The sequence below is a fragment of the Sciurus vulgaris genome, assembly GCF_902686455.1.
Source record: "Sciurus vulgaris genome assembly, chromosome: 6".
NCBI classification, from domain to species: Eukaryota; Metazoa; Chordata; class Mammalia; order Rodentia; family Sciuridae; genus Sciurus; species Sciurus vulgaris.
Window position 1 is genome coordinate 75,999,655 of NC_136466.1, and position 26,975 is coordinate 76,026,629.

Below are 26,975 nucleotides of genomic sequence, written 5' to 3' on the forward strand. Positions count from 1 at the left end.
TGTCTGCTGTGATGACCTGCAGTCTGCCAGAATATTGTTGCCTTTTCTGAGTGCAGATTGCTCACTGTCAGGCATCTATCATCCGCCATTTGCCTGCCTCCCACCTGTCCATCGCCCTGCCTTACAACTATCCATACCAACGCACAAGGTTTACCACCCGATCGTCTGACAACAGTCAGCAAACTGATCACCCACCGCCAGTGGAGCACCTGCTGCCTGCTGTTGCCTGGAAATTCACTGTTACAGTACCTGCAGGTTTGATTACATGTAGCTGCTGCCATTTTGAGACAAGAGCCAGGCCCCGTAGGACCCCTGGCCAGACTGACTGAGCCCCATCTGCAGGATAACTCAGCCCAACCGATCACTCCCTGCCTTGGGCCCTCACATCGACTGACTGCACCCTGCTGCCAGGACCCCCAGACCAACTGACTGCACCCTATCACCGGGACCCCAGACCGAATGATTGCACCTGGCCTCCAGGATCCCACAACCACACCAAACACACTGGACCTCCAGGACCCCTGCCAGACCAACCTCATCCCATCTCCAGGACCTCCAGCTGACCACGTACACCCCTGAGCTGCAGCTCCTCATTTGCCAACACACTTTGAAGCCAGAGTGGCCATCTTGGGTAATTCTGGAAGCCAGAGCTCCGATCTTTGGGTGGGGCAAATCCCATCCTGTGATGCCTGCTGGAGGCTTGAAGCTCATTGTCAGGTACCTCTCATATATCAGGCTACTGAACACTAGGAGGTTTCATTAGTATATGACTATTATACAGTAGATTTTCTTTTTTCTCCTTTTTAAAAAAAATTAGGTTTTCATTTCTTTACTTTTCTTGCTCTCTTTTCCTTTTGTTTACCTGTTCCCTCAGAGTCTCTTTCTCCCTTTTTGCATGCTAACATCCAATTTCTTTTGATTACACTCTCACCCTTTCTATTTTCTAGAACTTCTGTACATTCTTTTCTTATCCCATTAACAGCCACATTCTACATCCCTCTGCATCCTCTTTGTCCTCCATTAGAAACTGCAGTCCTGATTGCAAACCTGTTTGTTTTACCGAAGATAACATTTGAACTCATTTTGTTTATTATGGCAATTTTGTTATTGTCCCCATAGGGGCTATTTGGTCTAGGATTGCATAGTGTCTGACTTGGGCAATGCTAATATTGATCTCCCCTTAAAGAAAGGGTTTGGAAACCTAGGGCCACTATAAGCCTATAAGGGGAAATCTGCAATACCCCAGATCTACAGCGCTAGAGTGGAAGATATATGAACAACATGAAAAAACGGGGAAGAAAATGATCCAAACAAATCTAGATTCTATATTAATAGAATCCAATGACAGCATGTTAGAAGAAATGTCAGAAAAGGACTTCAGATTATACATGATTAAGATGATTCGCGAAGCAAAGGATGAAATAAGAGAGCAAATGCAGGCAATGAATGATAATACCAATAAGCTGAAAGAGCACCTGCAGGAGGAAAAGATCATTTCAACAAAGAGATAGAGATTCTCAAAAAAAAAAAAAAAAAAAAAAAAAAAAAAAAAAAAAAAAAACCAAACAGAAATCCTTGAAATGCAGGAGACAATAAACCAAATAAAAAACTTAATGGAAAGCATCACCAAAAGACTAGACCACTTGGAAGACAGAACCTCAGACAATGAGGACAAAATATTTAATCTTGAAAATAAGGTGACACAAACAGAGAAGATGGTAAGAAATCATGAACAGAATCTCCAAGAACTATGGGACATCATGAAAAGACCAAATTTAAGAATTATTGGGATTGAGGAAGGCACGGAGATACAAACCAAAGAATGAACAACCTATTCAATGAAATAATATCAGAAAATTTCCCAAACCTGGAGAATGAAATGGAAAATCAAATAAAAGAGGCTTACAGAACACCAAATGCTCAGAATCACAACAGATCCACACCAAGGCACATTATAATGAAAATGCCTAACATTCAAAATACAGATAGGATTTTGAAGGCCACGAGAGAAAAGCATCAGATTACATATAGGGGGAGACCAATACAGATAGCAGCCGACTTCTCAACTCAGACTCTAAAAGCTAGAAGGGCCTGGACCAACATATTTCAAGCTCTGAAAGAACATGGTTGCCAACCAAGAATCCTATACCCAACAAAACTAACCTTCAGATTTGAAGATGAAATAAAATCCTTCCATGATAAACAAAAGTTAAAAGAATTTACAAATAGAAAGACTGCACTACAGAATGTTCTCAACAAAATATTCCATGAGGAGGAAATGAAAAACAACAATGTAGGTCAGCAAATGGAGGAACTACCTTAGAGAAAAACCACTCAAAGGAGAAACCAAGCCGACTTAAAAACCAAAAATAAGCCAAATGACTGGGAATACAAATCATATCTCAATAATAACCCTGAATGTTAATGGCCTAAACTCATCAATCAAAAGACATAGACTGGCAGAATGGATTAAAAAGAAAGACCTAACAATATGCTGCCTGCAAGAGACTCATCTCATAGAAAAAGACATCCACAGACTAAAGGTGAAAGGATGGGAAAAAACCTACCATGCACATGGACCCAGTAAAAAAGCGGGGGTTTCCATCCTTATATCAGATAAAGTGGACTTCAAGCCAAAGTTAGTCAGAAGGGATAAAGAAGGACATTTCATACTGCTTAAGGGAACCATAAATCAGGAAGATATAACAATAGTAAATATTTATGCCCCAAACAATATTTTTTGTTTTTGATGTACAGGGATGTTGCATCCCTGTACATGAAACAAATCCTTCTCAATTTCAGGAATCACATAGACCACAACACAATAATTATGGGTGACTTTAACGCACCGCTGTCACCACTAGATAGATCTTCCAAACAAAATCCTACCAAAGAAACCATAGAACTCAATAACACAATCAATAACCAAGACTTAATAGACATATAGAGCATTCAAGAAAATACAACACCCCTTCATGCTCAAAACACTAGAAAAAATAGGGATAGTAGGAACATACCTGAACATTGTAAAGGCTATTTATGCTAAGCCCATGGCCAGCATCATTCTTAATGGAGAAAAACTGAAAGCATTCCCTTTAAAAACAGGAACAAGACAGGGATGTCCTCTTTCACCATTTCTATTCAACATTGTCCTCGAAACTCTAGCCAGAGCAATTAGGCAGACCAAAGAAATTAAAGGGATACGAATAGGAAAAGAGGAACTTAAGCTGTCACTATTTGCAGATGACATGATTCTATATTTAGAGGATCCAAAAACCTCCTCCAGAAAACTTCTAGACCTCATCAATGAATTCAGCAAAATAGCAGGCTATAAAATCAATACGCATAAATCTAAAGCATTTTTATATGCAAGCGACGAAACAGTTGAAAGGGAAATGAGGAAAACAACTCCATTTGCAATAGCCTCAAAAAAGTAAAATACTTGGGAATCAATCTAACCAAAAAGGTAAAAGATCTCTCCAATGAAAACTAAAAACATTGAAGAAACAAATTAAGGAAGACCTTAGAAGATGGAAAGATCTCCCATGTTCTTGGATAGGCAGAGTTAATATTGTCAAAATGGCCATACTACCAAAAGTGCTATACAGATTCAATGCAATTCCAATTAAAATCCCAATGACGTACCTTACAGAAATAGAGCAAGCAATCATGAAATTCATCTGGAAGAATAAGAAACCCAGAATAGCTAAAGCAATCCTTAGCAGGAAGAATGAAACAGGGGGTATCACAATACCAGAACTTCAACTACACTACAAAGCAATAGTAACAAAAATGGCATGGTATTGGCACCAAAATAGACAGGAAGATCAATGGTACAGAATAGAGGACACAGACACAAACCCAAATAAATACAATTTTCTCATACTAGACAAAGGGGCCAAAAATATGCAATGGAGAAAAGATAGCCTCTTCAACAAATGGTGCTGGGAAAACTGGAAATCGATATACAACAGAAAGAAACTAAACCCCTATCTCTCACCCTGCACAAAAATCAACTCAAAATAGATCAAGAACCTTGAAAGCAGACCAGAGACCCTGCATCTTATAGAAGAAAAAGTAGGTCCAAATCTTCACCTTGTTGGCTTAGGATCAGACTTCCTTAACAGGACTCCCATAGCACAAGAAATAAAAGCAAGAATCAACAACTGGGATAGATTCAAACTAAATAGCTTTCTATCAGCAAAGGAAACTCAGCAATGTGAAGAGAGAGCCGACAGAGTGGGAGAATATCTTTGCCACTCATACTTCAGATAGAGCACTCCAGAATCTATAAAGAACTCAAAAAACTCTACACCAAGAATACAAATAACCCAACAACAAATGGGCTAAGGATGAACAGACACTTCACAGAAGAAGATGTACAAGCAATCAACAGATATATGAAAAAATGTTCAACATCTCTAGTAATAAGAGAAATGCAAATCAAAACTACCCTAAGATTCCATCTCACCCCAATTAGAATGGCGATTATCAAGAACACAAGCAACAATAGGTGTTGGAGAGGATGTGGGGAAAAAGGTACACTCATACATTGCTGGTGGGACTGCAAATTAGTGCAGTCACTCTGGAAAGCAGAATGGAGATTCCTTAGAAAACTTGGAATGGAACTACCATTTGACCCAGCTATCCCACTCCTTGGCCTATACCCAAAGGACTTAAAATCAGCATACTACAGAGATACAGCCACACCAATGTTCATAGCTGCTCAATTCACAATAGCCAGACTGTGGAACCAAACTAGATGCCCTTGAATTGATGAATTGTAAAGAAACTGTGGTATATATATATATACAATGGAATATTACTCAGCTATAAAGAATAATAAAATTATGGCATTTGCAGGCAAATGGATGAAATTGGAGAATATCATGTTAAGTGAGATAAGCCAATCTCAAAAATCCAAAAGACAAATGATCTCAGTGATAAGCGAATGATGACACATAATGGGGTGTGGGAGGGCGGCAAGAAAGGAGGAAGGAGGGACTATATAGAGGGCAAAGAGAGGTGGGAGGGGTGGGGGCAAGGAAAAAATAACGGAATGAATCAAACATCATTACTCTATGTAAATGTATGAATATGCAAATGGTATGCTGTTACTCCATGTATAAACAGAAACAACATGTATCCCATTTGTTTACAATAAAAATAAATTAAAAAAATACTTTTTAGATTTATGCATGTTGTCACATGTAGCAGCATTTGCTTTTTATTATTACTGAGAAGAATCCTATTATACACACATACCTCACCAATGTTCATTCATTCTCCTACTGATGAATGTTTAGGTTTTTTCCAGTTTAGGATTATTATGACTAACTCTGCTATAAGCGTTATTATAGAAGTTTTTTTTTTTTTTCGTGACAATGCTTTAATTTCTTTTGAAATGAAATTTCTGAGTCATGGGGGGGCATATGATTAACTTTTAAAGGCACAAATAGATGTCCTGTTTGTGGAAAATGGGTATAGCTTATTTTTAATCCCACAGCAATATATCCCACACCTAACAAAGCCTGGTATTGTTAGATTTAAAAAAAAATACCATTCTAGTAAGTGATATAGAATTTCATTTTTTTTAATTTAAATTTTCCTAAAGACTGTTTATTTTGAACATATTGGCTTTGTTGATTTCTCAGATTTTTCTGTTTATCACTTACAGTTGATCTTAATAAATTCTCTATATGTCTACATTTTGGGGATATATTTTGCTGTTATTTTCTTGCTTTTTTCTGTTACCTAATTGATTTTTTTCCTTGTCTTTGTTGTTAGGTGAATGTTTTCTGATATTTCCTTCGATGTGCCATTTTGTACCTAATAAATTTTTAAATGTATTATTGTTGTTATAATTTACTTATAAGTATTTTTGATGTTGCATTGGCGTTTCCTTTTTGATTGACAGAAGACTTAGAACAAGAATTTTTATTTCACAGTATATGTAGGGTTTTATCTTTGTGTTATACATTTCTAACTTAATTATGTTTTGTCAGGAGCTAATGTCAGGTAGACGACCTAGTCTTTTCAATTTGTTAAGGCATCCTTTCTAGGGTAGAGTGTGGTCAAAGTTTAGAAGTTATACTTGTGCACTTGGGAAGAATTTATGTTCTCTAATGTATGAATACATAATTCTCTGTATGTTCAGTTGGTCAAATATGTTAATTATAGTGTTCAAATCTTCATCTTCTATTCCTTTCATGATTGCTTTTTCTTAATTTTTTTTGTTTCCAATTTGACCTATCAATAGTTAAGAAAATATAATGTTTTACTAACTTATTTTCTTGTAGTCACGCTGGCTAATTTTCTTTTCTTCAATTATGTACACACCAGTTCAAGTCAGATTTTCATTTCTGATGGGACTTAGCTTGTTTGTTTTCCTCTACAATTTCATGGATTTCACGTTTATTTCTAGTCTCACAGAGTTGATTTTAGAGACAGAAGCCAAAAGTCTATGCTAATTAGCCATCTTCACTGGCACTGGAACCCATATAACAAATTTTTCTATATTAATTGTTCATCCAGAAATCTTTCTTTAATTGGATTAATCTATTTTTTTTGTGTGCACATTCTTCTGAGAGATTTCTGTGTAGAGATCTTTCATATAAACATGCTATCCCTTCTTTCATATTTATTCCTTTTGTATTTTTCTCTAATCTGTTTTTGTAGGCTAAGATATCATAACATTTTAAATAATAATAATAATATGATATTCTTGCCTTGTCTCTGTTTTTATGATAAAGCTCCTAAAACTTTATCATTAGTTATTTTGCTTGTTTTAGTTTTACCTGCATATCTTCAATTAATATAAGGAAATTCCTGTTTCTAGTGGGCAAGATTTTTAGAGTCAAGAGTGGAAACTGAATTGAATTTTGCAGCTATGTTAATAGGTAAGCTTTCTCCATAAATTTACTTTCTCATACTTCCCCATTCAGTAACCATTGATGGTCAGAATTTTCTTTCTTTTTATTTAAGGTCTGATAAAATTGTTGGAATTCTAAAAAAGACACAAAAATAGTCAAATTACTAAAAACCTTAGATAGGTATTCTTGGGAGAAAGAATGAGTGAAACAAAAAGAGATAATGACAAAACTAATCATAGTGGCAATTTTATTTGTTTATTTATTATTGGTGCATTATAATTATACAGAATAGTGGAACTCACTATTCCATGACATAATTTGATTAATCTCATTTCCTAGTACATTCCATTTTCTACCCTGTATTAACAATTCTAAAAGCAGTTTGTAAGTATGCTGATTCTTTTGGTTAGAATATATATATATATATATATATATATATATATATATATATATATTTTAAGTTCAACACAGATTTTTATTGAGAACATCCTACACGCAGGCCAGATACTTTACCAGGGATACAGATACTCACAAAGAATGTGCTTTTTAGTTCTATTTAGTTATACAAGACAGAAGAATTCATTTTGATTCATTGTACACAAATGGAGTACAACTTTTCGTTTCTCTGGTTGTACATGATGTAGAGTTACACCATTTGTGTAATCATACATGTACATAGGGTAATGACATTTATCTCCTTTCTCCATCTTTCCTTTCCTTTGCCCCCTCCCTCCCCTCATTTCCCTCTGCAAAATCCAAAATTCCTCCATTCTTCCCTTCCCCTGCCCCCAGTTATATATCAGCATTCACTTATCAGAGAAAACATTCAGCCTTTGGATTTTGGTGATTGGCTTATTTCACTTAGCATGATATTTCCAACTCCATCCATTTACCTGTGAATGTCATAATTCTATTCTTATGACTGAGTAATATTCTCTTGTGTATATATGCCACATTTTCTTTATCTGTTCATCTATTGAAGGGCATCTAGGTTGGTTCCACAATTAGTTATTTTGAATTGAGTTTCCATAATCATTGACGTGGCTATGTCACTGTAGTATGCTGGTTTTAAGTTCTTTGGGTATAGGCCAAGGAGTGGAACAGCTGGGTAAAATGGTGGGTCTCTTCCAAGTTTTTTGAGGAAACTGTTTTCCAGAGTGACTGAACCAACTGGCAATCCCACCAGCAATGTATGAATGTACCTTTTTCCTCACATCCCCGCCAACACCTATTGTTGCTTGTATGCTTTATTTTTATAACTTTTATTTATTTATTTGGTGCTGAGGTTCAAACCAAGTGCCTCACATGTGCTAGGCAAGCACTCTACCACCGAGACACAACTCAGCCCCCTGTTGCTTGTATTCTGATAATAGCCATTCTAATTGGAGTGAGATGAAATCTTAGGGTAATTTTGATTTGCATTTGTCTAATTACTAGAGCTGATGAATATTTTTTCATATATTTGTTGATCACCTGTATATCTTCTTCTATGGAGTATTTGCTCAGTTCCTCAGCTCATTTATTGATTGGGTTATTTGTATTTTTGGTGTTAAGGTTTTTGAGTTCTTTATAAATTCTGAAGGTAAGTGCTCTATCTGAAGTACATGTGTTAAAGATTTTCTCCCACTCTGTAGGCTCTCTCTTCACATAACAGATTGTTTCCTTTGCTGAGAAGAAGTTTATTATTTTGAATCCATCCCATTTATTGATTCTTGCTTTTATTCTTGTGCTTTGGGAGCCATGTTAAGGAAGTCTGGTCCTAAGTTGATATGATGAAGATTTGGGCCTACTTTTTCTTCTATTTGGTGCAGGGTCTCTGGTCTAATTCCCAGATCCTTGATCCATTTCGAATTGAGTTTTGTGCAGGATGAGAGATGGGAGTTTTAGTTTCATTTTGCTGCATATGAATTTCCGGTTTCCCCAGCACCATTTGTTGAAGAGGCTATCATTTCTCCATTGTACATTTTTGGCTCCTTTGTCTAGTATGAGGTAACTGTATTTAGGTGGATTTGTGTCTGTTTCCTCTATTCTGTACCATTGATCTACTTGTCTATTTTGGTGCCAATACCATACTGTTTTTGTTACTATTGTTCTGTAGTATAGTTGAAGGTCTGGTATTGTGATACCCCCTGCTTCAATCTTCCTGCTAAGGATTGCTTTAGCTATTCTGGGTCTCTTATAGAGATATATGATCCACCCAAACTGAATCAGGAGGAAATACACAGTTTAAATAGATCAATTTCAAGCAATGAAATAGAAGAAGTCATCAAAAGCCTACCAACCAAGAAAAGTCCAGGACCAGATAGATTCTCAGCCAAGTTCTACAAGACCTTCAAAGAAGAGCTCATTCCAATACTCCTCAAAGTATTCCATGAAATAGAAGAGGAAGGGATTCTTCCAAACTCATTCTATGAAGCTAATGTCACCCTGATACCAAAACCAGACAAAGACACACTGAGGAAAGAAAATTTCAGACTAATATCCCTTATGAACACTGATGCAAAAATTCTTTAAAAAATTTTAGCAAATCACATACAAAACCATATTAAAAAGATAGTGCACCATGATCAAGTGAGTTTTACTCCAGGGATGCAAGGTTGTTTCAACATCTGGAAATCAATAAATGTAATTCACCACATTAACAGACTTAAAGTTAAGAATCATGATTATTTCAATTGATGCTAAAAAGCATTTGATTAAATACAGCTCCCCTTCATGCTCAAAACACTAGAAACAATAGGGATAGTAGGAACATTCCTCAACATTGTAAAGGTTATCTATGCTAAGTCCAAGGTCAGCATCATTCTAAATGGAAAAAAAAAAAAAAAAAACAAAAAACTGAAATCATTCCCCCTAAAAACTGGAACAAGGAGGGATGCCCTCTTTCATCACTTCTATTCAACAAGGTCTTTGAAACTCTAGCCAGAGCAATTAGATAGACCAAAGAAATTAAAGGAGTACAAATAGGAAAAGAAGAACTCATACTATCATTATTTGCTGATGACATGATTCTATAGTTAGAGGAGCCAAAAAATTCCACAAGAAAACTTCTAGAACTCATAAATAAATTCAGCAAAGTATCAGTAAATAAAATCAACACTCATAAACTAATGCATTTCTATTCATAAGTGATGAATCCTCTGAAAGGGAGCTTTGATAAGATGCACAATCGCTAACTCCTGTGACCTTCGGAAACCCCTGCTCCGAACGTGAGAAATGTGTTAATGTCAGTGCAGTTTGTTTTAACAGAGATGTTTCTACATGGTACATATGTGCAGTGGGATACTCTTCAGAAAGGATAAAATTTTGTCATTTGCAACAATATGGGTGGAGCTGGAGGTCATATCAAAATAAACCAGGAACAGAAAGACAAGTCCTGCATAATCTTACTCAAAAGTGGAATCTCAAAGAACTGATCTTGTAGAAGATGAGAGGAGAACGATGATGACCAGAGATTGAGGAGGGTAGGAGGAGGCTGAGGATGGTAGAAGTTGGTCATTAGATGCTACATTGCAGTTAGGAGTTCTGGGGTGGTATCGTAAGTAAGTGACTGTATATGGCAGTTGAGTGCCATGTATCTCAAAAAGCTAGAAAAAAGAATTTTGAACGTTTTTTCCATAAAGAAATCATAAATGTTTAAGAACACAGAAATGTTTAGTTTGATTATACAATGTATATATGAAATGAAATATCAAAGTGTACCCTAATGTGTACAATTTTTATGTTTTTATGTATCAGTTAAAAATTAATTTGGTTTGATGGGCTCAGTGGGTGTGCCTGTAATTCTAGTGACTTGGGAGGCTGAGGCAGGAGGATTGCAAGTTCAATGCCAGTCTCAGCAAGGTCCTAAGCAACTTAGCAAGACCCTGTCTCAAAAATAAAGAAAATAAACGAAAAGGGTTGGGGATGTGGCTCAATAGTTAAGTGCTCTTGGGTTCAATCTCTTGTTCAAAAAATTTAAACTTTAATAAAAGTTTTGGTGAGGATAAGGAAATTTTTTTAAGGAAAACCAGATGAAGTGTATTGATTTGAAAAATTCCTCAGATGACTCTTTCTTCTTTCCCTGGTGATAATGTAAGTTAGTACAGCCAGTATGAAAAAGAGTATGGAAGTTCCTTTAAAAATATTAAAATTAGAAGTACCATATGATGGAGCAATCCCACCCCTAGGTGTATATCCAAAGGAAATGAAATCAGTATGTCAATACTGATTTGCACTCTCAAATTCATTTCAGCATTATTCCATGTCTTGCTTCCAAGGTTATGGAATTAACCTGACTGTCCATCAATGGATAGGTGAATAAAGAAAATATTGCATATGTACATAATGGATTATTATTAAACTGTAAAATGAGAGGAAATTTCTTTCATTTGTGACAGAATGGATGAATTTGTAAGGCATGTTTTTAAACCACGCATGATATTAAGTGAAAGAAACCAGACACAGAAAGACAAAAACTGCCTCATCTCATTTATGTGTAGAATCTAAAACAGTCAAACTTAAAGGAGCAGGGAGTAGAATGGGGGTTATCAGGGGCTGTGGTAAGGGAGTAGAAATGAGAAGCTCTTATACAAAGGTACAGACTTTTAGCTAGATAAGATGGGTAAGTGCTCAGATATTGTTCAGTATGGTGACCATAGTTAAAAATAATGTGTATTTGGGAACTGGAGTTATAGCTCTGTGGTTGAGCACTTGCCTAGCACATGTGAGGCCCTGGGTTCAATCCTCAGCACCAATAAAAAATAAATAAATGAAATAAATGTATTGTGTCCATCTACAACTAAAGAATTTTTTAAAAATAATGTGTACTTTAAAATTACTAAGAGAGTGAATCTTAACATATCCTTATCATACAAACAAAAAAGATCTAGGTGAGGTGAAGAGTATTTTAGTTAACTTGATCATGGTAACCACTTCATAGTGTGTACATGTAACAAAACATCACATTATGTAAGATAAATGTATGCAGTTTTTGTCTATTACACCTCAAAAAATAAAAACATAAACAACAACAAAACCAAGGAAAAGGTGCCAACTAGACTGGCTCTTACCTGGGATGGCTGGTAAGGGCCATACTTCTAAGCTCATCCATATGGTTGGCAGAATTGAAGCTGTCCTACAAAAAACGTAATTTTAATAATTTGCAAAATAATGTACTCTTTCCCAGTCTTACACCATTTAGAGCTCATTGTGCTTATAAGCAATGTGTTGATACAATAATTCTTTTTATTACTAGTATGTTTAAGTTGCACATAGAGTAAAGAAATTGCCAAATGTTAGCAATATGTGCATTTCCCAGGATATTTACATACTTTGTGTTGGCGTTGGAAAGGTAATTTCAAAATATTTCACAATGAGGCCCTATTATTACATGTAATAATAGTAATAATAATAATAATAATTCCTTTACTGATAGGTTCAAGTTTTGGACTGCAAATCTGATGAAGAATATTCTTTGAAAAGAGCAAAAAATTTTTCTGAAAGTTGCAAACATATCAGACCCTTTACTTCAATGTTTTTTGAGAGGTAGGAGCATTTAAAACACTGTTTTCCTTGTTTATTTACCCTATGGAATGTTTAATTCCAACATTGTATAGGAAACAATTTTTGAAGACCTTCATTTTATTCTTTGGGAAATTTGAGATTCTTTGGTTACTGTTTCTACTACTTAGTCAAAATCTATCCTAATCCATGAACTATATTAAAGGAACATAAATGGTATTTTTGTATGTCACAACACTATTCAAGTGGTGGTTCACAGAGCAGTGTCAGTTGTACATTGTTCCCAATATATTAACAAGGTAAACTTCATTTGGAGATTCAGTATTCACAAGTGTTTACAGCAATTTGACATTCTCTCCCCCATCCAAGTTGGGCAAGTCTGTTCAACAGGTGCTGCAGGTTCACATGTTGAGAAGAACATGCAAATATCTACCTCCATTACCAGCAGATGTGAAGAATCTTTGGACAGTAGACTCAAAGAGCTAAAATAATTAGTTTCTTACTTCATGAAAGCTTAAGACCACGAGAAATCATATTCAATCCTGTGAAATATCTCAGCAAACAGCTTAAAGCTCTAACATAATGCATACCAAGATCATTTTGCCTTCAATTATTATTTTTTCATCCTGTACGTTTTCCTTTCCTCCTTGTGGCATTAATTATTTCAAATTAATACATTTATGAGTACATCTATTCATATTTGTATTTCTAAACTATATTCTGAAAATGTGAAACATGTTATGAATGGTGGACTTGCTCTTAGAACCTTCAGGTTTCTTTTCTACTTTTTTTGAAGATGTTAAATTTACCTAGTTTACTTAAACACTTTATCTTCAGAGTTTTATGATTCATGATAAATATTTGTTAGATTTGCAACATTGATTACTAGATTTATCAGATTAGCTCCTTTGCATATTTGTATTTCTTGAGTATTGTTCTTAAAGTGGTCTGTACTTAAATGTACCTTTTCCTGCATTTGTTGATATGAATTTGCAGTTATTTCCTGTTAAGGTGGAACTGTCCAGTGTGATGTTAGCTATGAAAGAAAGTATGCCTCTGAAAAATTAATTCTGCTTGGGAACAAGTTCTATTTTACACCAAACTTAGGCCCACTCCAAATGGCCTCTCTGTACATAGCTCAGCACAGCTGCTGACTTAAAATGTGTTTTCTTTACATTCTGATGGATGTGGATTATTAGCAGTAGACCTTGCTAATCACCAGTAGCAATAGGTAAGGATGTTTTGCTTTTATGATCCATTTTGTTCTGGATATTTTCCCATTGCTGTTTGAATCTGCTTTCCACCTTTCTCTGCTTGGTCCTGTGCCTTCTGTTTCTAGTTTGGTTTAGCTAACGGGAAACACAGGCAGATCATAGATCTGGAGTGTGGGAGGAAACTGAAAGCAAAGCTCCCGTTCTTCAGGCTCCAGCTTAGAAGCAGAAAGGTTGCATCTTTGACCAAAGAATAGAGCTTTTTATTAAGCACCACTCTTGTGTGTCCCTCTTCCCCTTAAGTCCGAAGAGTGGTGACAGAATGCCCCCTTCTTGCTCACTCCTGAGAACCCCACTGTCTTGTTTTATAACTCTGTCCACCTCTTTGGAAAGAATCCCTGCCCTCATTTACCCCATTTTACCTTATGTTTCCTTCCAAAATCTTGACTGATATAAATAGTCTGTTTTTAAAGTTAGTTATTTTAAAAATGAAATGTAAGATGATTTAATATAAATATACTGATTTTATTAATTTAATTGATTAATTATTCTACTAAACACAGAGTGTGTTCTTGATCTAGTTATACACTCATAAAATATGCTCATATGTTCTTCAAAAGAACAAAGAAACCTGGGTGTGATGGCAAGCTGAGAAACACAATCTAAATAGCAAAAGACAAGAGACATAAAATGAAATTAACAATGTAGCTTAAAAACAGAAAATATAGTAATCTAATAATGATTACAAGCAGTTCTATAAAGATTTTTATATGCCAGACTGCTCTAAGCAATTGGTATTGCTATAAGCAAGCTATTTATTTCTCATAGGAGAAGTATTACCTCCATTTTACAGGGGAGGAACTGAGGCACAGAGCAGTTAAGTATGGCCTATCTTCATAGCTACTGTGTTATGCTGTTCATTCTATGGTTTGGGGCTGGGGTTGTGGCTCAGTAGTAGAGCACATGCTTGGCATGTATGAGGCACTGGGTTTGATTCTCAGCACCACATATAAATAAATAAATAAAGGTCCATTGACAACTAAAAATAAAAATTAAAAGTCTCATTCTAGGTTTTGCTAACAAAAGTGCTAACTTACAATAAAGACTAAATACTATATGAATGGATATGCTTATAATAGTAACACAACAGGAAACATGGATTTTTGAAAGCAAAGGTAAGTTATATTTCCAGGTATGAATTTAAATTTAAATATAGATCATTCCCTAGTAAGCTGTTTTTAAGCCTGGTTTTCCTTTTGGTACCCTTTTCTACAGATCTTGAATTAGCATGACATATGTTATTTAGTATTATGAGTAAATTTGTATATTAACATAAATTTTATATTTTTAGGTTTCTGATTTGCAACTATGTCTGCTAATAATTTGAGAGAAACACCATTGTATTATGAAGAACTATTTAATTTTTATATTCAAAGTTTAAGAAGAAAAAGTGATTTCTCAAGGTATGTTAGAAAAAAAAATGTATTATTAAAGTAGGAGATCCATAGGCATAATAGAGAATTTTAAAAGTTCACAGATTGTGAAAAATAAAAATAAAAACATAATTCTCTAACCAAGAGTAAAGATGTTAAGTTTACTATTTTTAAAATAGAGCTTCATTTATTGTAATACCATATTCCTTTGGATATTGTGAATTGTACACTTTTTTGACATAGACATGTTCTATCCTTATTTAATTTAAAATTTTAAAATGTTGTTTATTTAATTTGCCACAGTAATCCACAAAATACATAAAATAAAGTATTCAAAGACTGCTGTATTGTGAAACATTTTAGTCATTTCCTAGTCCTTTGCTATTTTAAGTTTAGTCACAATAGAATGTGTTATTTCAGATTATTTTCTTTTGGATAAAATATGTGCAAGTGCAACTTACAAGAACTTTCATGAAAACTTTATGATCACAGAGAGTGCATTTTCTCTAGTTGTGTTTTGTATCATTCTCCTAACACCTTTGTAATCTACTAAAAAAGGGGGAGACAGGAGATGGAGATGTTATTCACCTAGAACCCTATTGTGATGAAAATAAAATTCATAATGAAATGTTCATATAAATTATAGCAAAACTATTCATTTTGAATTTTATTATGAATTTTATTTTTATTTAGTGTTGTACTAAAGAAACAAGAAAAAATAGTTGGTGCATCTAACTGGTGAAGGACACAAGAAACAAAAGGCAACAGGACCTAAATAAAATTTAGGCTGTTCTTTTACTAATAGGAAAAAGGTCAACCGAGGAAAAATAATTTGTATAAAATTCTTCAGAGTAATATCAATTACATTTAGAAATTGCAAATGATCCAAATTCTTAATATGGTATGGCCATATAAATGAAGTTTATCCAAATAGTGGAACATGTTGTAAATGTTTAAAAGAGGAAGTAGAAAATTTAGAAGTTCTTTACACAATGATAAAGTAATCATATCAAATGAATATTAAAGATACCACAATTCACCAATAACAGACTATTTGGTAGGTTAATCTCTTGTGGCAGTAAATACAAACTAGATATTAATAGATATTATGCCAAATAGTTGTGGAATAGGTTCTCAAATTTGAAAAGTATATCTTAATAGTGTAAATATTTATAACACAAAAGGAAAATTAGAACAGAAATTCTTTTCATAGTGATGAAGTAATTACTAGATCTTGGATTTCCCATCTTCCAGAACTGTGAGAAATGAAATGTTTTAAACACCCTATTTGTGCTGCTTTGTTATAGCCTCCTGGGTAGACACTTATTATGTTTATCTCAAATATTTTTCTTTAATAAAGAATATTTCAACAGATAAAGTTGCTTCCCATTACTTTCCAAAGTATCTGAATCTACTTCCATTTTCTTCATCAGCCCATGAATGTATCACTCCTTCCTATGTTCACCAACACCTGATATTGTCAAAAGTGGGATTTGCCTGATAAATGATTTTTTAATCTCTAATGGCTACTGAGTCTGAGCATCTATTTATGTTTACTACTATTAAACCTTTGTGAATTATTTCTTCACATATTTATCCATCTTCCTTTGTGTTTTCATATTGATATGTTGGTATTCTTACATATTTATTACAAATTTTCTCAGTGTGTGGCCTGTCTTAACTTTGTTTTTATGGTGTCTTTAATTATATATAAGCCTTAAAAATTGATTAGTCATTGTTTTTAAGATTCATTCACTCTTTTGAGTGTAGTTATATTTTATTGTTAATTTGTTCATTTTGTTGGACATTTTATTAACATGCTACAAATTATCCATTCATGCTACTTTTGTTGACCATTTCAATTGTTTCGAGTTTGCAGTTATTATTAACATTTCTATAAACAGTCTTAAAATTGATATCCTGGCATATATCCTAAGGTACATACATACCTAGGAGTGAAATTGCTGAGTTATGGGATACATATTCATATTTAGTGAGTAGTACTTCTTTAGGATATGTTCATATAGTGAATATTTATTTAATATTAAATATGTACTAAATTATTAGTTTTTATGAAGTCAAATATCTCAAAAATTTATTAGTCATTTGTATTGTGGTTAAGAACTCTTTTCACCCCAGATCATATAGATATGGTCGTGCATTATTTTCTGAAAATCTTAGTGTGTTTTATATCTGTAGTGCATGTGAAATTTTGTGAATTATACTAAGTTCAGGTCCAATTTCCTTTTTAAATATACACTCTCAGTTTATTAACACCATATATTGAAAATAATTTTCTTTCCCCACTCTTTCCCTGTTGCAATTGTCCTATATCAAGTGTCTACATGTAATTTATGCTTTTCTACTTTCCATTTTGTTTCACCAGCCCATTTGTCTATTTTCACATCAATACCACACCACCTTGCTTAGTATTGTTTAATAATAACATTTAAAAGTCAATGTAATAATTTATTGAATGTGTTCTTCAGTGGTATAGTATATATTAATTTTGGAATCAGTTGTCACATTTTTTTTTAAGTTGCTAGGATTTTGTATTGGGTGTTTCTGAATCTATAGATCAATTTGGGGAGAGCTTGCATCATCAAAATCAAGATTCTAATCCATGAACAGTGTATGGTTATCCATACAATTATTTATAAAATTTTCCAAATACAATCTTCATTTTGTTCACAGGGATATTGTCCTTCTTTTAGTAGATTTATTGCCTACACGTTTACTATTTTGATGCACTTATAAATTATATACTTTTTTTTTAAGAAATCTGTTTTCCATTCACAACTAGAAGAAACATCATTGACTTTTATAACTTGATTTTTTACACAGAAATATTGTTAATTTTTCTTATTTATTCTAAACACGTTTGTCTGAATTTTGACTTTAATGTAATACTCTATAAACATTTCATGTTTTTTTAATTCAAATTTTATCTAGTATTTTAATTCCATCTTGTGATTTTTAGACTTAATTGCTATTTGGAATAAGTTTTACTTTCTATTTTATTTCTTATTTAGTACTTTCCCTGTTTCCTTCTTGCTTCTTTCAACTTGTGTCTGGAATTGTTTTTCATTTACCTGAGGTATAGCTTTTTAAGTTTCCCTTACTGAGATTTTGTTGTACATGAAATTCTCTGTTTCTGTTTGTATCAAAATATCATTATTTTCCCCTTAGTTCTGAACATGTTTGGAGTTATCACTGGGTCTCTGTCATTTACATTCTTTCCTCACCTGTGTCTCCTCAGTGGCATTCCACTATTGTTCAGGTTCTATTATTGTTGTTGAGAAGTTAGGTAAATTTTAATACCACTTGAAGTTTAATCTAATCTCTGTTTTATTCTTCTGGGAGGATTTAGAAGTGTTTACTATCTTCTGTTTTCTGTAATATGTGAGAATAGTGGTGCACACCTGTGATCCTTGCAGCTCAGGAAGCTGAGGCAGGAGGATCCTAAGTTCAAAGCCATTCGCAGCAAAAGCAAGGCACTAAGTAATCCAGTAAGATCCTGTTTCTAAATCAAATACAAAATAGGGCTGGGGATGTGACTCAATCATTGAGTGCCCCTGAGCTCAATCCCCAGTACCCTGCAAGAAACATGAAAATAAACAAGTAACATGTATATGTAATATGTGAGAATATAATTTCCTAAAAATTTACATTTTTTCTAGTTCCTGGCCTTTTTGAATCTGATGACTTTCTTTTATCATTCCTGCAAAATTATCAGTTATTATTTTTTCAGGCATTGCCTTGACCACCTTTTCTTCTTTTTTTCTCTTATTGATTAAATGTATATAAGATCATTTTGTGTCTTACAACTTTACTCTTTTTCCCTTCCACTTTTCAAAGATTCTCCCTCTTTCTACTGTGTGTTAGCTTTTCATTGCTGTGACAAAATATCTGAGAAAAACCACTTAGAGCATGAAACATATATTTCAGTTCACAGTTCATAGTTGGCTGGCCCCATTGTGCTGGACCTGGGGCAAGGTGTAAGAGAAAACTGTTTATCTCATAGCATCCAGGAAGGGGAGAGATAGATAGATAGATGGACAGAAAGATAATCAGAATATATCCTTCTGGAGCACATCCCCAGTGTCCTACTTTCTCTAAGCAGGCCTATCTCCTACATTTTTACCACTTAACAGCAATGCCATCAAATTATTAATTCATATATGTATTAATCCATTGATGATGTCAGAGCACTAATGATCTAATTACTTCCCAGGAGCCCCATACATGGTTATTGCTTCAGTGGAGACTAAGCCTGTAGCACATGAGACCTTGGGGGACATTCCAGATCCAAATCATAAGTCACTGTATTTTAAATAATTTAGTTTGAGCTTGCTTTCAGTAAGGAATTCTCCTGTTGCCAAAGTTACCCCTTTAATAATAAGAGTCATATCTTACATTCTAGTAATTTATTTAACTTTCTTCTGATTTGCTATGTAGACAAGATTTTTGATTACCTGTAAATACCTTTAAATATGTTTGAGATAAGCATGGCAGATTTTATAGTGTGTGCTGAAATCAAGTGATTACAGTCTTAATTTGTTTCTAGTCATTCTCATTTATGTCATTTTTTTCCCTTGTAGCTTGTCATTTCTGTCCTGCCCTTGGAGAAAAAGATTTCTGTATGATTTTGAGGGCTAGGAGAAATGAGTCCTCCTTCAGAGAACCTTGGCATTTACTTCTTTATCAGGCACCTGTTAATGCTGCCAATCTGGGATTACTGAAGCTAAATTCATTGCTGAGTTTTCTTGATCAAAAGTCTGTGTCTTTTCTGGGGGCACATCTGTAGTAGGACCAATCTTCTCAGCAGTAGATTTCTTTTCCTTTCTCTTTCTCTGCTGAACACCAAGGTAGTCCTGGAGTTGAGGAGATGCGAGCGTTCAGTTCTGATAGTTCTTACCTTTGTTATTTAGCCAAATATTTTAGTCACCTTTTTCACTGCTGTGACTAAGTGATCTGACCAGCACAATTATAGAGGAGGAAGGGTTCATTAAAGGACTCACAGTTTCAGAGGTCTTAGTCTATAGAAGGTGGGTTCTAGTCCTTGGAGTTTGAGGTGAGGCGGCACATCATGGCGGAAGAGCATGGAAGAGAGAAGTGGCGGGCATCATCAGGAAGCAGAGAAAGACTCCACTCTTCAGATACAAAATATATACCCCAAAGCCACACCCTACCACTTCAATTAATCCCATCAGGGATTAATTCACCGATTGGGTTAAGGCTCTTACAACCCAATCATTTCTCCTCTGAACCTTCCTGCATTGTTTCATATGTGAGCTTATGGGGGACACCTCAATCCAAACCATAACACCAAACAATAGGGAGAGATTTTAAAATAAGCTTCCCACACTTTGAAAATCCTACTTTCTTCCTATCACACAGTCACCTAGAAAATATACTTGCTCTTTTCTTTGTCACCCCCTATATTAAAGGAAAACAGATGTCTGATGTGTAGCAGGGTCCTACCTTGCATTAGGAATGTTACCTTTGATCTTTTCTTATCTGTACCATGAATATTTTTATAAGCTTCATATTCAATGTCTTTAACTTATTCTTCCTTAGGGGAAAATGAGTTTTTGTAGGCTTAGTGTGGGTTCTATTAGAGACACATATGGAGCTCCATACCAATCCTTCGGATGACACATTTGAAATCTGCACATTTCTGGACTAAAGGGAAAATTGTGAATATTTGCATTGGATTACTGGTTTAGACCTTAACATTTTATTTTCTGACTTTTTTTGTAACTAAAATGATTTTATTGTATATAGTTTGTTTTCTTTTTGCTACATCAGAAAAGACAAGATGCTTCTAAAGACTTATGTCAAATGAACACATTTACATTGGATGAAAATCTTAAACACAAAATGTTAAGAAAATTTAGTCAAGCAATTAGATGATTTTATATCTTTTTTCACAGAACCTTCTTGAATATTTTTTATATTTAAGAGGCTAGTCTTAAAGTGTCCTGAAATCTTAATAAGCCTGAAATTCTTCCTATTAACACTTTCACACTTCTATATGTAGTAAAATGTTGTTTTACAAATAGATGATCTAAATACTTTTGAACATTATGGAGGCATATATCTATATAATATATATGTTATATTGTTGGTTTTGACATATATATATTTATAATACATAAATATTTTATGTATTTAAAATACATAAAAATTTAAGGTGGACTCCATGTGTGTGCTGCTAACAGCAAGAAGAAATTTTCTACACTCAAATTCTGGTCATTTGTTTTTTCTGAAATATGGTCTTTGTCTTTATCTGAATTATTATAAGCCTTTAAGTGAAATTTTAATGATTAAAACCTTGCAGTTAGATCAGTTTGTTTTATCCTGAGACATCTATACTCATAGCATTCAGGGTTGGTCACAGGTGACTTAGTCACAAATAGAATACTTTAGGAGCTGAATGACCATACAGAACATGACCACTTTCAAAATACTGTGTTGTAACCTCCTTTAGGATGTATGGCCCCAAATGAAATATTAGCAGTTACTCTTGAGATTATGTGTGCACAGTGGGTGTGGGCTTGCAAAATCTTGGAAACCAGAGTCCTTTATACCTGGGATTCAGTACTTCTAAGAGTTTTGGCTCAAGACTCTAGAAGGCAGAATATGGGATAATTAAGGTGATAATACTCTATTTGGAGTTTACAAGGTCAATACTATGAAGGTAAAATAATTGAAATTAAGTAAGAAGGGAAGGGACAGCTCAGTGTTTAGGCAATAAAGATCAGGAAAGCCTCAAGGGAATCTGAGAGTCTGCACAATATTTATGTCTAATATAGGCATTTGTTATGAAGACCTTATAAAGTTCAGCATGCTTTTATTTTGGAAAATGTTTTCAGACATCAGGCTTTTATTCCTAAATCCAACAGAATATCAGTGATTCCACAGTTTAATCTAGGGGAAAAAATCAGTGCTCAGGAATTCTGTTTATTAAGTTTTTAGTCCTCCACTGTCCCAGGAAACGTGTTTCCACAATTATTCCTCTAACTGTACTAATTCCTTAGTGTTGAGATATTCTCATGCAGTTTGATGTGATCAATTTCTCACCACCCTGCCCTTCAGTACATTCATCAAAGCACTAAACTTTTCATTAGTCTTGGAAATAAGCATATCCTATGCCTCCTTACCCTCATATAAAGATGAGATTGTCCAGATAACAAAAAAAGTGACTGGCTACTGAAGTGTCAGTCTTTCCATCATTGTTTAGCATTTGTCTTAAAAGTGATTTTATTGAAAATTATCCCCATATAGTTTGATTGATAATCTGATTCATTACTAGTGAGTACTTAATTAGTGGCAATTTGTGTTGTTATCTCATTCAACCTATGATCAACCATGGTCACCATGGCAGAAGTTGCTCATTGCTCTGTCCTTCTTCCATATTAATAGGACCTAGTTGGATAGATAGGCTGCCATTAAAGACTATATTTCTCAAATATATTTCTATATTTGTTGCTTGCTGCTAGTTGTTGTCATGGGTATAATTCTGATCAGTTATGTGTTAGCAGAAGTGTGCAGGACCAGCATTTTGTCATCATGTGCAGTGTGGGCTGGCACATTCAAACTATATTTAAGAGTTTCTCATGCACTACTGACGGCCACTTCGTTCATGCAGAGTTGTTGATCCCACTCCCTAATAGCTGCATCTCCACTTGAACTAGCCACTTCCTAGGGTTCTCAGGCAGAAACCCTTTATTATAGGGAGAAAATTAATATTGCCAGAGTTCTACCACTCCATGTCCTCCTTGGAGGTATTGTTGTCTTTACATTTCTGGTGAACCTTTTCCCAAGAAGGGGTGTCCCTACTTCATCAACCTTTCTTTGTGTCATCATGGAAAGGTTTACCCATAGTCAAAAGAAAACACAGATGCATTTAACATTTTTAATTAAAACATCATAATTGTATGTATGGAATGCAGTGTGATCATTTCATACATGCATACAACACGTCATTTCACACCAGGGTAGTTAGCATTCCTTCATGTCAGAACCCTTGAATTCCTCTCTTCTGGTTGTCTTGAGCTGTATAAGAAATCATCAAAAACTACAGTCACCCTAGTATGCTACAACTAGAACCTGTACCTTACACTAGAACTTTTTATTTAACTTATTATAATATCCTCTAACTCTATCCATGTCACAAATGACAAGATCCCATTCCTTTTGATGGTCAAATAATATTCCATGTGTGCGTATACCATGTTTTCTTTTACTATTCGTCCACCAGTGAAGATCACGGTTGATTTCACATCTTGGTTATTGTGAATAGTACTGTGATAAATATGGGACAATGGATATAAAACTGATCTCATTTCCTTTGGATCTGTTCCAAGTAGTATTATTGCTGAATCCCATCGTAGTTCTATTTTTCATTTTTTTGAGAAATTTCCATATTGTTCTCCCAAACAGCTCTACTAGGTTACATTCCTGTCAACAGTGTATAAGTTCCCCCTTTTTACCTCTTCATTGGCATTTATTTTTTGGCTTTCTGATGTAGCCATTCTAAGTCGGGAGAGGTGATATGTCATTGTGGTTTTACTTTCCATTTCCTTGATGATTAGTGATGCTGAATATTTTCTCATTTATTTGTTGGTCACTTGTGTATCTTCTTTTGAGAAATGTCTACCTAGATCATTTGCCCATTTTAATTGTATCACTTGTGCTTTGTTGTTACTACTGAGTTGTTCGAGTTCCTTACATATTCTGGATATTGAATCCTTATTGAATAACTAATTTGCAAATATTTTCACTTTTTCTGCTCATTGTTTCTTCATTCTTTTTATTGTTTTCTTTGCAGAAGCTTCTTAGTTTGATGTAGTCCATTTGTCTATATTGTTTTTATTGCCTGGGCTTTTGGGATCTTATCAGAATTTTGTCCATACCGATGTCTTGAAGTGTTTCCCCTACGTTTTCCACTAGTAGTTACAAGTTTAAGGTGTCGTACTTACGTCTTGATCTCTTTTGATTTCATTTTTGTATTTAGTGAGAGGGGCCTAGTTTCATTTTTCTTTGAATGGATATCCTGTTTTCCCAGAACCATTTTTTGAAGAGACTGCCCTTCCTCCATTGTATGTTCTTGGCACAATTGTCCGAAATCAGTTGACTCTCAGTTGAAGAAATTATTTCTGGGTGTTCTGTTCTATTCCATTGGTCTATATGTCAGTTTTTATCATATGCTTTTTAAAAATTTTATTCATATATTTATATATTTACCTTTATTTTTTGATTTGTATTTTTACTGCATTAATGTTATATAGTTTTATATAATAATGTAGTTCATTCTGACATACTCATAAATACATATAACAGCTTTCTCCATTTTAATCCCCAATAGTAACTACTTGCCTTACCTCCATAGCCCTCTGATCCTTTTCCTCTACTCTTTTGGTCCTCTATTTATTTATTTTTAATGTTTTCATTATAACTATATAAAAAATTGGAATGTATTGTGATACAGCCACAGGTGGCATCATCTGGTCAACTTCATTCCCAGTTCTCCCCCTTATCTTCCCTCCTCCCTTCCCCTTGGTTCCCTACTTCTCTCTGATCTCCCTCTCTGTTTTCATGAGGTCTTTTTTTATTCTTTTTTTTCTCTAGCATCTACATATGAGAGAAAACATTCAACTCTTGACTTTCTGAGTTTGGCATATTTCACTGAGCATGATATTCCCATTTACCAGCAAATGACATAATTTCATTCTTCTTTATGGCTGTGTAGAACTTCATCATGTAAATATATCATATTTTCTTTATCCATCCATAATTATCTATTATGGATTGTGCTGCTATAAACATTGGTATGCACGTATTGCTGTAGTATGCTGATTTTTGTCTTTCAGGTAAATGCTAAGGAGTGGATAGCTGGGTTATATGACAATTCCATTCCTAGTCATTTGGGGAATCTCCATAGTGCTTTCCAAAGTGTTTGTACTAATTTGTAGTCTCACTAACAATGTATAATTGTACCTTTCCCCCATATTCTGGTCAGCAATTATCACTTATTCTTGATGATTGTGATATTAACTGTTGGGAGATGAAATCTCAGTGTACTTTTGATTTGCATCCTCCTGATTGCTAAGGATGCTGAACACTTTTTCATATATTTGTTTGCCATTTGTATTTCTTCATTTGAGAAATATTTCTTTAGATCTTTTTTGCTTTTTATTGAGTGGATTATTAATTTTTTGGTGTTATATTTAATGAGTTATTTATATTCTGGTTATTAATCCTTTTTTGGAAGAGTAGATGGCAAAAATTTACTCCCATTCTGTAGACTCTCTCTTCATGCTCTTATTTCCTTTGTTGTGAAGGTTTTTTTAAATTTAATACTATTCCATTTATGAATTCCTGGGTTTATTTCTTGAGCTTCAGGAATATTGTTAAGGAAGTTGTTGCTGGTGCCAATGTGTTTTCTTCTAGCAATTTCTTTGTTTATGATTTAATTTCTAGGTGTTTGATCCTCTTTAAGTTGATTTATGTGCAGGATGAGAGGTAGAAATCTACTTTGATTTTTCTAAATATGGATACCCAGTTTTCCCAGAACAATTTGTTAAAAACCTCTATTTTCTCCAGTGTATGATTTTGGCAGTTTTGTCAGAATCAGATGGCTGTAGATATGTTTGTCTCTTTGTCTTCTAATCTATTCCATCAGTCTTCATATTGGTTTTTATGCAACTTTTAATGTGAACTTCTCAGACATTGATTTTTTACTTTCTTTCAATATTGACAGAAAAAACAGAAATGAAGTTTTTGAAGGTCTTTTTCTAAACAAAAGAATGGTTTGGTTATCTATGGTAGTTAAATATATTAATTTGAGAACTATTTATCCATGCAACCAATTAATACTATTTGAAATTGATAGTTACATTCCATAAAGATGACATTTAACTTTAAAAGTTTAGTTGTTTTCAAATAGTCTTCATAGGAACAAACTTGAAAGGATCATTCACTATTAGCCAAATGTAGAATATGATGTTTTCAAATATGAGTAAATATTTATAAAAAATTATATTTTTATACTTAGAAATATTTTCAGCCACCAGTTTTTTCTTAATTGCTTTCAAGAGTTCCTCCTCCCTTATCTGTTTTTTTCTGTTTTTTTTTTTTTATTGTAAACAAATGGGTTACAACTTGCTTCTCTGTTTGTACATGAAGTAGAGGCATACCATTTGTGTTATCATACATTTACATAGGGTAATGAAGTTAGATTCATTTTGTTATTTTTTCCTCCCCCCCACGCCTCCCACCCCTCTTTTCCCTCTATATGGTCCCTCCTTCCTCCTTTCTTGCCCCCCTCCCACACCCGATTATGTATTATCATCATCTGCTTATCAGCGAGATCATTCATCCTTTGGTTTTTTGAGATTGGCTTATCTCACTTAACATGATATTCTCCAATTTCATCCATTTGCCCGCAAATGATATAATTTTATTATTCTTTATGGCTGATTAATATTCCATTGTCTATATATACCACAGTTTCTTTATCCATTCATCAATTGAAGGGCATCTAGTTTGGTTCCACAATCTGGATATTCTGAATTGAGCAGCTATGAACATTGATGTGGCTGTATCTCTGAAATATGCTGATTTTAAGTCCTTTGGGTATAGGCCAAGGAGTGGGATAGCTGGGTCAAATGGAGGGTCCATTCCAAGTTTTCTAAGGAATCTCCACACTGCTTTCCAGAGTGGCTGCACTAATTTGCAGCCCCACCAGCAATGTATGAGTGTACCTTTTCCCCATATCCTTGCCAATACCTATTGTTGCTTGTGTTCTTGATAATCGCCATTCTAATTGGGGTGAGATGGAATCTTAGGGTAGTTTTGATTTGCATTTCTCTTATTACTAGAGATGTTGAACGGTTTTTCATGTTTGTTGATTGCTTGTAGATCTTCTTCTGTGAAGTGTCTGTTCATTT

The 26,975-nt window shown here is 34.3% G+C and overlaps 1 protein-coding gene across 2 annotated transcripts in view; it reads left to right on the forward strand.

Annotated features, from left to right (window-relative positions):
• The window catches only part of TMEM232 (transmembrane protein 232), a 326,537-nt gene that overhangs the window by 16,715 nt on the left and 282,847 nt on the right, over positions 1-26,975 (forward strand). For both annotated transcript variants that reach the window (XM_079143528.1, XM_079143529.1), the window contains exons 2-4: positions 12,289-12,398; positions 13,371-13,605; positions 14,937-15,048. In XM_079143528.1, coding sequence (XP_078999654.1) covers positions 14,954-15,048 — 95 coding nt within the window. In that variant the 5' untranslated portion in view covers positions 12,289-12,398; positions 13,371-13,605; positions 14,937-14,953. The remainder of the gene's footprint in view (positions 1-12,288; positions 12,399-13,370; positions 13,606-14,936; positions 15,049-26,975) is intronic.